Source organism: Tachysurus vachellii, chromosome 8, assembly GCF_030014155.1.
Source record: "Tachysurus vachellii isolate PV-2020 chromosome 8, HZAU_Pvac_v1, whole genome shotgun sequence".
In the NCBI taxonomy this organism is placed as follows: domain Eukaryota; kingdom Metazoa; phylum Chordata; class Actinopteri; order Siluriformes; family Bagridae; genus Tachysurus; species Tachysurus vachellii.
The window spans coordinates 7,520,060-7,532,425 of record NC_083467.1 but is presented as its reverse complement, the minus strand read 5'-3'; the positions used below and the strand labels follow the sequence as shown (position 1 = coordinate 7,532,425).

Sequence of the window (12,366 nt, the reverse complement as noted above, 5' to 3'; positions counted from 1 at the left end):
TTTTTTTTTTTTACACAAAACGGCAATTTTTGAGTGTTCATTCATACAAAATAAAAGTTAGACAATATATTGGCATAAAGAGACATTCAATATATAATGTATTAAAGTTATGCATGTTTTAGGGTTAAGTGCATTAAAAGTTTGATCAATTTTATCAAATGGTAGATAAAGACAAAGTATAGCCGTGAAAATAACTTCATCACACAAGTATAGAATTTAATGTAATAGAAATCACTTCAAAAAGAATTATTTGAAACTTAAAGTACATACAAAAACTTTCCACCACTAATCATCTGAAATATTTATGATTAAACTGGTGCTGTGTTTAGATTAATAAAGCCAGAATGTGGAGCTGACTCTTTCACTACTCCTACTTTCCAATCACATTTACCTTTTACATTTACAAAGATAAACAAAGATATAAAAAATAAAAAGATATAAAAAATGAAAATAATTTACAAATAGCAGTTTCCTTGTGTTAGTATAGAAAAAAACTTACACAGTATTACAAAAAACCTACACCACTAATCATCTGAAATATTTATGATTAGACAAATGTAGAAAAATAAAGATTTGAAGTATTTGTGCAGTTTCTTTCTTAGTCTGTTTAATTCTACATAAAACTAAATCAAAAGATATTTAAAATCACCAGTTTATTAGAAAAATTCAACTATAAGGATTACACTGTATCATGGAAATGTGAATATTACTGGAAAAATTTAATTAACCCTTGTACTGTATGTTGTTCGGATCTGTGGGATCCGTATTCATAAACATCAATAGTTTTGATTTTCTTTTTTTATTACATTTTATTAAAAAACAACAAAAAACGAGTAGCACTTTAATTAAAAAATGTGATATAATAAAGGTAAAGGGCAAATATTAATCATATATGCTGTTGCTTGTAATTGGGACGAAGTAAACATCTGTAGAGTATTTTAACATAAAATTCATGATTGTGTTGAATTAAATCCCAAAAATGCAGCGGGTCCACCAGACCCACGAACACTGGCTGAGTAACAAAAATACAAAAAACATACAAGGGTTAAAAACTGGAAATTTAAACTATGTCTATGGTTTCTATAATTCTTTTAATCAACATAAAGACCAATTAAAAGTCATGTTTAGATAATCTTTAGGGGTTTATCTGTCTCCATGGTTCCAAAAACAGGGTAAATCTTCCCACAATTCCTGAATTCTGTGTCAAATGTGTAAATATTTTTCCTTTTCATCACATCATAGAATGAAACCTGACCTTCCTCCACGTCTAGATGCACACCTAACTTAGCAGGTGGTGCCTGATTGAGTTTGGTGATTGGTTCAGTCAGAGCTATGAGAGAACCTAACTGCAGACGCAGAGTCCAATACCCTGTTGCTGTGTTTAGATTAATAAAGCCAGAACGTGGAGCGGACTCTTTCACTACTCCTACTCTCCAATCACATTTACCTTTTACATCTACTTCCCAGTAATGCTTGCCTGTGCTGTAGCCCTCTTTAGCTTGGACACACATCCAACCATTATACTGTTGTGCACTTTTTCTGTGATATTCATAGAAGCTCTGGCTGGAATGAAACTCTTTGTGGGTCTTTGTTCTCACAGAGCGTCCATCCTCAGACAGCTTGAGAGTGGGATCTGCAATGTTTGGATCCAGAATCACTTTGGCTTTAAAAGAAAGAAATGATGTGTTGGATACATGATGATGCAACATTGTTAGACTCAGAATCATTTTGAGTCTAAATCCAACATCATGCAGATATTCAACTGTTCTTTAGGGTTGAAGGTCTAAATGCAATACCTGATGGTCTTGTGAGGTTTTCCCACACTAAAAAAAGAAATATATCCACCATGAGCATTAATACAATAATTAAATCAGCTGTACTAAACATCTATTTACATAAGTCTTAAGCTAAATTATAAGACTAGAACTGACCTTTCCTGGGAATCTGCAAACCACCTGAAAAATAATAATGAAAAATGGCATGACACAAATGTCACAAAAAAATAACAAAAATATTAATCACTCAAAATCCTAAATGAAGGCAACCATAGGTTTGTGGTTTATCCACAGAGACTCACCTGCATTTACAGACTTCTGTTCACTTCTAACACACTGTTAAAGAAGTGGTAACAGAAATGATGAAGAGAATACACATGACCACATAAATACACACTGTAGTAATACACTTGACAATATCACCATAAAAAATAAAGGTAACACATAAAAAACTCCTCTGGATTTCAGCCCAAATCCATCTGTCAGTATCTTAAATTAAATTGTTTTCCGAACCTTTCTTAGAAATTAGACAAAAGCATCTGAACAAACTTCACCTTGAAAAAAATAAGATTATAGTGAAACTGAAAATTAGGATAAATAATGTATGTTTGTATTGTGTGTTTTTGAATTGTTGTTTTAACCCTCCTGTTTTCCTTTCCTGCATACTTATGCAAATTAGGAGCACAGAGATAAGTTGACCTTGTCTGTTTTGACTGCTTATAAAAAATGAAGTATATATGATAGGCTTTTTCAACTTTTTAGTCTAACTTGTTTCCAACATATTAACATATATTTTGCAAACATTTTTGTAATATTTGGTATAATAAACCTCATTAATATGCAAAAATGCCTCATATTCTAGTAAAAAAAAAAAAAAAGAAATTTTGAATTATTTTCACTATAGAGGCACAAAAGTTGATACACAATTACAGGCTGGTATATTTCAAAGCCAGGAGATTTTTTTGAAACCATACTGACCATTTTTAATGTCAGCAAATAATAAAACCTGTTTTTTTCCAGGTCAAATTGTTCTGAATGCTTATAAATCAAAAAGTATACAATTATCACCATTCTGTGTGATCAGCCTTACATTTGTGAACATTTTACACTTGTAATGTCTATTTTGTCTCTGTGTGTGTGTGTGTGTGTGTGTGTGCGTGTGTGTAAAGCTTGTTGGTAGAGAAGCTATTGCCCCCAGCTGAACAAATGCATATAACAAGTGTGAAATATTTACAAATGATTGTTTTTTTTGTTTTTTTTGCAGGCCCAATGAAATGCAATGCCCAATGCTTGTGCGTGTGTGTGTGCATGAGTGTGAAGCTTGTTGGTAGATCAGATTTTGCCCCAAGCTGGACAAATGCATATAACAAGTGTGAAATATTTACAAATGAGTAGCTTTTGTTTTTTCTGGAGGCCTAATGAATTGCAATGCCCAATGCTTTTGTGTGTGTGTGTGTGCGTGTGTGTGTGTGTGTGTGTGTGTGTGTGTGCGTGTGTAGCATCATTTCGGTAGATCATATTTTGCCCCCTGCTAGGCAAAGGCATATCAAAAGTGTGAAATATTTACAAATATGTAGCTTTTTTCTGGAGGCCTAATGAAATGCAATGCCTTACTTGTGTGTGTGTTTGTGTGTGTGCATGTGTGGTGTGTGAGTGTGTGTTTTGGGTGCATGTGTTAGTGGACATTTTATGTGTGCATTTTTGTGTCTGTATGTATGTTTATTGTGCTGAAAAGGGCAAAAGTGTGACCTATTGCCCCACTAAATGTGGTGAGGTCAAATTGACCTTGGAGGACAAAAGTGTTTATTGGTACAAACACATGGGTCAACAAAAATAGACAAAATTAATTTTACTTGCAAAGTTCATAATTTTGAACAATCCTGGTAAATTTCAGGCAAATATGTGGAAGAAATGTGATAAGTTATGTGGAAGTTATCGTTTATTACCATGTTTAGAGACATCGTTGGTTTAAGAAATGCCTCTGATTTGCAGGTTCTTTGATTTTCCCTCTTTTTGTGTGGATTTCTCAAACTGACAAGATTGTAGAAAGCCCCAGTGCTGCGTTCTCCTGTAGGAATGAAAGAAATACTGAGAGGCAAAAAAATCTCAAGCTCTTATCAGGTTATCAGAAGAGGCATAAAACTGACAATTAGCATTACTGAAGACAAATTCAGTAAGGAACAAGGGCAGTCTAAGAGCCAGGGGCGTCACTAGGCCCTTTTTAGGGGGGCTTTACCCCCCCTAAACTTCTGCCCAGCCCACCTAAAAAATTATTTGATTAATTATTTTTTGATCGCTTCAGTCCCCTTTAAAAATGCATTTGAAGCGGCGACAAGCTGCGTCATGTTTCGGCTCCTCCCCTGAACTAAGTCTGCATGGATTCAGCGCGTTTTTCTCTGCAGGGACGCCGAGCAGAGCAAACATCAGAGAGTACAAGGTGTGTGTGCTTTTATTGATGGATTGCTATATGACATCTGCATCGGTGCAGTTCTTGTAATTGCAGTTTACTGGACCAATACACACTTCGGTTTCTCATCCAATGCGTCTTCGCTGCGTTCAACTTCAGCCCTTATCACAGTGTGATAGTTGTTTTTTCTTCCAACAAAAATGAAGCTATTAACACCCATGAAAACATACTTTAGAAAACAACCATGATTTATTTTAATTGACCTTTTAAAATGTAAAACATATTATTGTGTATTTCGGCATTACAAATATGCAGCCATGCAGAGAAATGATTAAAGACACACATCATTATATTGTCTGAAAGCACTAAATGGCACAACTCAAAATTTTCTAGTGACTGGTCACATCTAAATTTTTAAATTTACAGTGAAATACAGGGAATACAATGGAATAGTGGATTGTAATAAGGTTAGTAGTATACAACCCTACCCTGGGGGCTGAGCCCCCCTAAAATGAAAATTCTAGAATCGCCCCTGCTAAGAGCACTACTGATAGATACTGTAAACAACTCCAGCTGAAATATCTACAACATTTTGTTTTGGGTTACCTTTGTACCCAAGTACAACACCGTCCACATCACCCAAACTGCCGTGCTGCAATAATTAAATCATCTGTATTAAACATCTATTACATAAGTATTAAGCTAAATTATAAGACTAGAACTGACCTTTCATGGGAATCTTCAAACCACCTGAAAAATAATAATGAAAAATGCTATTACAGAAATGTAACCAAAAAATAAGAAAAATATGAATCACTCAAAATCCTAAATGAAGGCAATCATAGGTTTGTGGTTTATCAACAGAGACTTTTAAACTCACCTGCATTTTCAGACTTCTGTTCACTTCTAACACACTGTTAAAGGAGTGGCAAAAGAAATAATGAAATGAATACACATGACGACATAAATACACACTGTAATAATACACATGACCATATCAACTACTTCATAAGATCATCCTCATCACACATGACTGCATTTACCTCAGGTTTGTTTTGGTTTTTCTGTGGTAGGTTTAGTTTGTTGTTGTCTGTGATGGCCATCTGCATGTTCTTCCCCAGTTTGTTTGAATCCTTTAGCACAAGAGTTTTCTCCCCTTTCGGAGATTTTTGGATCTAGATAAAGAAAAATATCAGTCACACATTTACCCTGTGGTATAAACAGTAAATAGTGACACATTTTACAAGTCATTATGGAATCATTTTCACTTGCTTTCAGTTTTATTTGAAAGATGGCTTAGTTTTTTTATAAAAGAATGTGTAATAATGAAAAGCAATCATGTTCATTTTACTGTAACTTGTACTTAAATATTTCATGAATAAATGCTGTACAGTAAAAAACACAATGTACAACTAATAATTTGTTAAAAAATAAAGATTTGTTAGTTACATTATTTTAAGGCTAATTTTTTTTAATGTTTGGATGGAAAAATAAGTCATTGCGCATGCGCTGTAAGCTGTGCTCACCCAAATGCCATGAGCTAATGGCTTACAAAAACTCACCGTCTAATCTGAAAAAGCATATTGAGGTGAGCTGAAATTTTGTTATTATCAGTCAATTATGAACAAATTTGAAAATCGACTTTAGCCAAATGTTATCTGAGCTTAAGTTATTGCTATATCTGTAAGTTAATTGTGCAAAGCTATAGTTTTTGTTATTATCAGTCGATTATTGACAATATTGTATTGACCTAGTAATGTACTAATAATGATAAATTTGCGATGTTTGCTGTGGCAAACTTGGGTACATGCCAATGGTTTGCTTGCTGCCAGTCGGCTATGATTCAACATTGCAAACTAGTTTGGTGCAAACACTTTAACCAAATGTTATCTGAGCTTATATTGTTACTATATGTAAAATTTGTAAGTTAATTGTGTAAAGCTATATTCTACAGCTGGTTGATATGGTATGTACTAAGGATAGTCATGATCCTGTCTGTGTATGAGAGTGCACGTGCCTGTATGGGGCCCTATGGGTCCTTGTAAAGAGGTAATAGGCCAAACTATTAGCCAAATGCTGTTTAAAAAGATTATGTCATCATTTTCTCATCCTCATGTTGTTTTAAATCTGTATGAATTTCTTTATTCTGATGAACTTCTTTTCCTCCTTGAAGAAGACTAGCCTTCTTGAAATGTCCCAGCAGTTGGATGCGTACCTGGGGTGCCCAGGAGACACAGTAGAGGTACTGAAGTCTTTCCCAGCTGTGGGCACTCCCTGCCTCAGCAGCCTGTGAAAGACTGTTTAGTGTTGCAGGGCTGATCTGGCCAAGAAGAGCATGCATTGTCTCAAAGAACTTTGAGAACCAGCTGCTTTTGTGGATGAACAAAGCCTATTGGTAACTCTTTGTCGCATTTTATGTGCTTAACTGATGTTGATTACCCTGTTGTTGTTTAAGTCCAATGTGTTTGTTTCAATAAAGGTTATTGATGACATGCCTCTGAAGTTTGACTTTTTGCACCATTACAATACTTATAGCCAACTAGTCATATCTTCTGCTCCATGAAACACAGCTCAGTAGTCAGTGTTGTAATGTAACGAAGTACAAATACTTCGTTACTGTGCTTAAGTAGAAATTTTCAGGTATCTGTACTTTACTTCGCTATTTAAATTTGTTAACTTTCACTTTTACTATTTTTACTTTTATACATTTAAAGTAGTTTTGAAACCAGTACTTTTACACTTTTACTTGAGTAAAAAGCTTGAGTTGATACTTCAACTTCTACAGAAGTCTTTTTAAACCCTAGTATCTATACTTCTACATGAGTAATGAATGTGAATACTTTTGACACCACTGTTAGCACTTCAAGACAAAAATAAAGATAACACAAGCAAAATCTGCTTTGAATTCCAGCCCTAGAGGTGAATTTGCTTCCCATACGAAACCTACCTTAGATTTGAAATATGAAATCACCTAGAAAAAAAAGAAATATAGTGAATTATCAGTTTTTGTACAAAATAAAAATAAATGTTTGTATTGTGTTTTTTTGGCTTGCTGTTTTAAACTAATTATTATTAGATTGTTATCGTTTATTACCATGCTTACGGACATTGTTGGTTTAATAAATGGCTCTGATTTGCAGGTTTTTTGATTTTCCCTCTTTTTGTGTGGATTTCTCAAACTGACAAGACTGTGGAAAGCCCCAGTGCTGCGTCCTCCTGTAGGAATTAAAGAAATACTGAGAGGCAAAAAAATCTCAAGCTCTTATCAGGTTATCAGAAGAGGCATAAAACTGACATTTAGCATTATTGGGCAGTCTAAGAGCACTACTGATAGATACTGTCGCTGCTCATAAAATGTACTTGGCTTGTGCGATGTTCCTCTGTATGCAAGAATTTCTCAGTATGCTTAAGTAAACACACCAAGACAAACTAGAAAACAAGAACTTATAGCATCTCCCAGGATTGACAGGACTAACCTAACATAAACAATGTTAACACACAGTGCATAGAGTGTGTGCATATGCACACTCAGTTCTGCACAGTTTGTTCTTTTTTATATCACACTGCTGACATTTTAAACATCGCAAGGAGGAAGTGGCTTAACTATGTGAACATTCACACCCTTCTTTTATCCTGAACTGGATACAAAACAGTTTCTCTTCAAATCTTATATTATCTAATGCATTCTCTCACTCAGTAAAAAGAAAGCTGCAGAACATTCAAAGTGTGTTTGCAATTTTAATGCTCTACAAAGCTTATGTCAAACTTTGATTTTACAAGAAAAAATAATCAATAGAAATTTGTTTCTTTTTTACCTTTTGCTGACGAGGTCATGTTTGTCTGATGTAAAAAAATCAGAATTTTTTCCAACAGTAAAGCTTGTTTAAGCTGTTGATAAGTTTCACAAGTGTTGGTAGAAAGAGAAAACTGGAGGTAGTTAAAAAAAATAGAGGTTTTTTCCACTCTAACCACTCTAAGGGTGAAGGTGTGGCTAAACAGTTTTTCTGGTCTTCTTCTTCCTCCTTTTTTTGGCAAGCCTTCGCCTTAAACAGCTCTTTCATACTCTGCAGTAGTGCACATTTAATGGGATAGAATATATTGCTATTTGTAGTGTTTGAAAATGCTACCTATATGTCAATTCTTAGGTGCAGTCCTTTGTATGAAAAATATAAAAATTATTTGGCATAGAATATAACATTGCATTAGAATGTTTTCTTAAGTTATTGAAAAGTTCCATAAGTGTTGGCAGACAGAGATAACTAAAGGAGGATCAAAACATGAAGCTTTTCAGTCTCTGAGGTGTGTGAATAATCTTTTTATTTTTCCAAGCTTCTTTTGTTTTTGCTTTTTGCAAACCTTCTATATTTAAAAAAATTTGACATTTAAATTTCCATCATTTAGCAGACGCCTTTATCCAGAGCGACTTACATTTGATCTCATTTTACACAACTGAGCAATTGAGGCTTAAGGGCCTTGCTCAGGGGCCCAGCAGTGGCAGCCTGGTGGACATGGGAATTGAACTCACAACCTTCCAATTGGTAGTCCAATGTAACCACTAGGCTACCACATCCCCCCAAAAATGCAACCTGGTCTACCAAAAAAGTTGATATATATATATATATATATATATATATATATATATATATATATATATATATATATATATATATATATATATATATATATATATATAAAAGTAAAGTAAATGTAGAGTATAGTGAACATCATCTCATTCAAATTAGACCACACATTTACAGCATTTGGCTGACACACTTATCCAGAGCAACTTATATTTATCTCATTAAAAAAAATACATTTGAGTTTGTTGGTCCAGGGATTTGGCATTTTTGAGAAAAAGCCCTGTAGATATTTTTTCACACTTCAACCCAACCAAAATAGCAGCATGGTTTTGCCTCCAAAACATGAGGTTGCTTTAACAAGAACACATTTGAAAGTGAGATGATAAATCACTAATAGCCTCTGATCATGTTGGTCATACTGTTATTATGGCTTGTATTTAATCATGTTGGTCATATTGTTATTATGGCTTGTAATTAGTAGCATTATAATTATGATTATATAAAAATAGCATTATAGCTTTTAGATACTGGATTAGATACTGGTGAAATTGACTAAAGAACAATTATGGACATTAGATATGACTCATAAAGATTTAAAGTGCATTTCAACATCCAACAATTTTGTCTTACAAAATGTCTTCAATGCATATTGTTATCTACTCTGTATGTGGAAATAGATTGTAATGCAATGTCAGTTGAAGGCAATGAAAGAGCCCCTGGGTGTCAGACATCAGAGGGAAATCAGGGTAAGCGAATCAACTTGCTTATAACTCCCTGTGTTGTTATACCATACAAACCAATTCCCTTCTAAACCATGTACAGAAGAGTTTCACTTTGCACTTGCCAAGCACAAGTTTTTTCAAATCCTGTAACTGCTCTGCAAATGAATGAAATGCTTTTAATAATAATATCAAAAAGCAATGGATTTTTCATGACTTTTCATGAAAGATAATTGCATATAAATGCAATTGCATATAATTGCAGCATTTTATATTTTTCTAAAGGAACTTCCTTCATCATTCTATAATGTCAACCCAGGCAAAAAAAAACACACACACACACACACACACACACACACACACACACACACACACACACACACACACACAACTTTAAGCACTTTCACTTCAATGTCTGTGCAGCTCAGAGGTTACAAGTTACTTTGCAAAAGTTTAACCATTTTACACAAGAAGATTTCACAGTATATCATATTTATATAATCAGAACAAAAATGAAACTTTTAGTAGTATGATCTTTATTTCTGTTTTTCTTTGCCAAAAGGATTCCAATATTAAACTTGTACAAGATACTAATTTCTATCATACTGTATATTAGAAACATTCCTATAAGATTCATATAAGAAATTATATTGTAGGAGAAGACATAATATTCAATAACTTTTAGATGAATATACAAAAATGTAAACAGTTCAATATAGAACTGAATAGTAAACCAACAGATCCCATAAATAATCCTGTTTAAGTGATCCTATAGATTATTTATGTCTTGGCCTATAAGCCAATTCTTATAGGAATCTTATAGAAATAAGTCCAAAATAATTAGAAATTCTAATTAGAAATCTTAATGGATTAATGTGCCAATCAGGTGTCCAGATACCTTTAGACATATAATGCATCACTTGCCTGGAAATGTATCTATTGTGTATCTTTAATAAGGTTTAATGTACACTGATGGACCATAATTAGTTTTTGAGTAAAGTTCCTGAAGTAAAGGTCTGACAACAGCTGAAAGATTTACAAAGATATAAAAAATAAAAAGATATAAAAAATTAAAATAATTTACAAATAGCAGTTTCTTTGTGATAGTATAGAAAAAACTTACACAATATATGTATCCAATGCATTATTTTTACATTTCACCATAAATTATCTCCCCGTGCCTCGGGGGTTTCCTCCGGGTACTCCGGTTTCCTCCCCCGGTTCAAAGACATGCATGGTAGGTTGATTGGCATCTCTGGAAAACTGTCCATAGCGTGTGATTGTGTGAGTGAATGAGAGTGTGTGTGTGTGTGCCCTGCGATGGGTTGGCACACCGTCCAGGGTGTATCCTGCCTTGATGCCCAATGACGCCTGAGATAAATTTGATAAATTTCATCAAATGCTAGAGAAAGCCCTGTATAAAGTATAGCCCTGAAAATAACTCTACACTTCATCACACAAGTATAGAATTTAATGGAAATATAAATCAGTTAAAAAAGACTTATTTGAAACATAAAGTGCATACAAAAACTTACACCATTAATCATCTGAAATTGATTAGGCATAAATGTAGAAAAATAAAAATTTGAAGTATTTGTGCAGTTGCTTTCTTAGTCTGCTTAATGCTACATAAAACTCATCAAAAAGAAGTTTAAAATCAACAGTTTGTTATAAAAAGCCAACTATGTCCACAAACATAACATTACAATGTATCATAGCAATGTGAATATTGCGAGTCAAATTCAATTAAAAACAGGAAATTTAAACTCTATGCTTAAGGTTATCTCTACGATATATTTTAATAAACATAAAGACCAAGTAAAAGTCATGTTTAGATAATCTTTAGGGGTTTATCTGTCTCCACGGTTCCAAACACAAGATAAATCTTCTCAAAATTCCTGAATTCTGTGTAAAATGTGTAAATCCTTTTCCTTGTCATCACATCATAGAATGAAACCTGACCTTCCTCCACATCTGGATGCACACCTAACTTAGCAGGTGGTGCCTGATTGAGTTTGGTGATTGGTTCAGTCAGAGCTATGAGAGAACCTAACTGCAGACGCAGAGTCCAATACCCTGTTGCTGTGTTTAGATTAATAAAGCCAGAACGTGGAGCGGACTCTTTCACTACTCCTACTCTCCAATCACATTTACCTTTTACATCTACTTCCCAGTAATGCCTGCCTGTGCTGTCACTTGCTTTCAGTTTTATTTGAAAGATGGCTTAGTTCTTTATAAAAGAATGTGTAATAATGAAAAGCAATCATGTACTGACTGTACAACATTTTACCGTAACATGTACTTAAATATTTCATGAATAAATGCTGTACAGTAAAAAAAACACAATGTACAACTAATAATTTGTTCAAAAATAAATATTTGTTAGTTACATTATTTTAAGGCTGTTAAATGACCTCTCAGTTTGTCAGTGTTGCTCACAATGTAGTGCTATGTGTCAACAAAACATGAACTCTTGAACAAAAACTGCTGCCTTTTTGGAGTTTATTGGAGTAAGGAATTATTGTTTGTTAGCACTTCAAGACAAAAATAAAGATAACACAAGCAAAAGAAAAATCTGCTCTGAATTCCAGCCCTAGTAGTGAATTTGCTTCCCATAATAAACTTACCTTAGATTTGAAACATGACAAAAACATCTGAACAAAAATCACTTAGAAAAAAAAAAGATTATAGTGAATTATCAGTTTTTGTATGAAATTATGATAAATACTGTATGTTTGTATTGTGGTTTTTCTTTGGACCATAATTAGAAAGGTCTGACATCACCTGAAAGACTTACAAAGGTAAACAAAGATATATAAAAAAAAAAAGATATAAAAATTTTAAATAATTTACAAAGTGCAGATTCTTTGCTTTAGTACAGAAAA

The 12,366-nt window shown here is 33.6% G+C and overlaps 1 protein-coding gene across 1 annotated transcript; it reads right to left on the bottom strand.

Moving 5' to 3' along the window:
* LOC132849971 (E3 ubiquitin-protein ligase TRIM39-like) lies at positions 1-8,153 on the bottom strand. The gene is made up of 11 exons (XM_060876015.1): positions 7,998-8,153; positions 7,277-7,398; positions 7,130-7,153; positions 5,226-5,357; positions 5,063-5,096; positions 4,909-4,932; positions 3,722-3,843; positions 2,078-2,111; positions 1,932-1,955; positions 1,797-1,823; positions 1-1,663 (listed from the first exon to the last, which is right to left on the bottom strand). Exons 1-11 carry the CDS (start codon positions 8,014-8,016, stop codon positions 1,125-1,127), a joined length of 1,101 nt encoding a protein of 366 aa, XP_060731998.1. The 5' UTR covers positions 8,017-8,153; the 3' UTR covers positions 1-1,124.
* Between the last annotated feature and the right edge of the window lie 4,213 nt (positions 8,154-12,366).

What these genes read in the sequence shown, in the direction of transcription:
- LOC132849971 (XM_060876015.1), bottom strand. An exon ending in TTTCATATTTCAAATCTAAG is followed by an intron (nt 5,358 to 7,129) that starts GTAGGTTTCGTA and finishes TTCTTTATCTAG; the next exon opens with ATCCAAAAATCTCCGAAAGG. An exon ending in AAACCTCACAAGACCATCAG is followed by an intron (nt 1,664 to 1,796) that starts GTATTGCATTTA and finishes TTTCTTTTAAAG; the next exon opens with CCAAAGTGATTCTGGATCCA.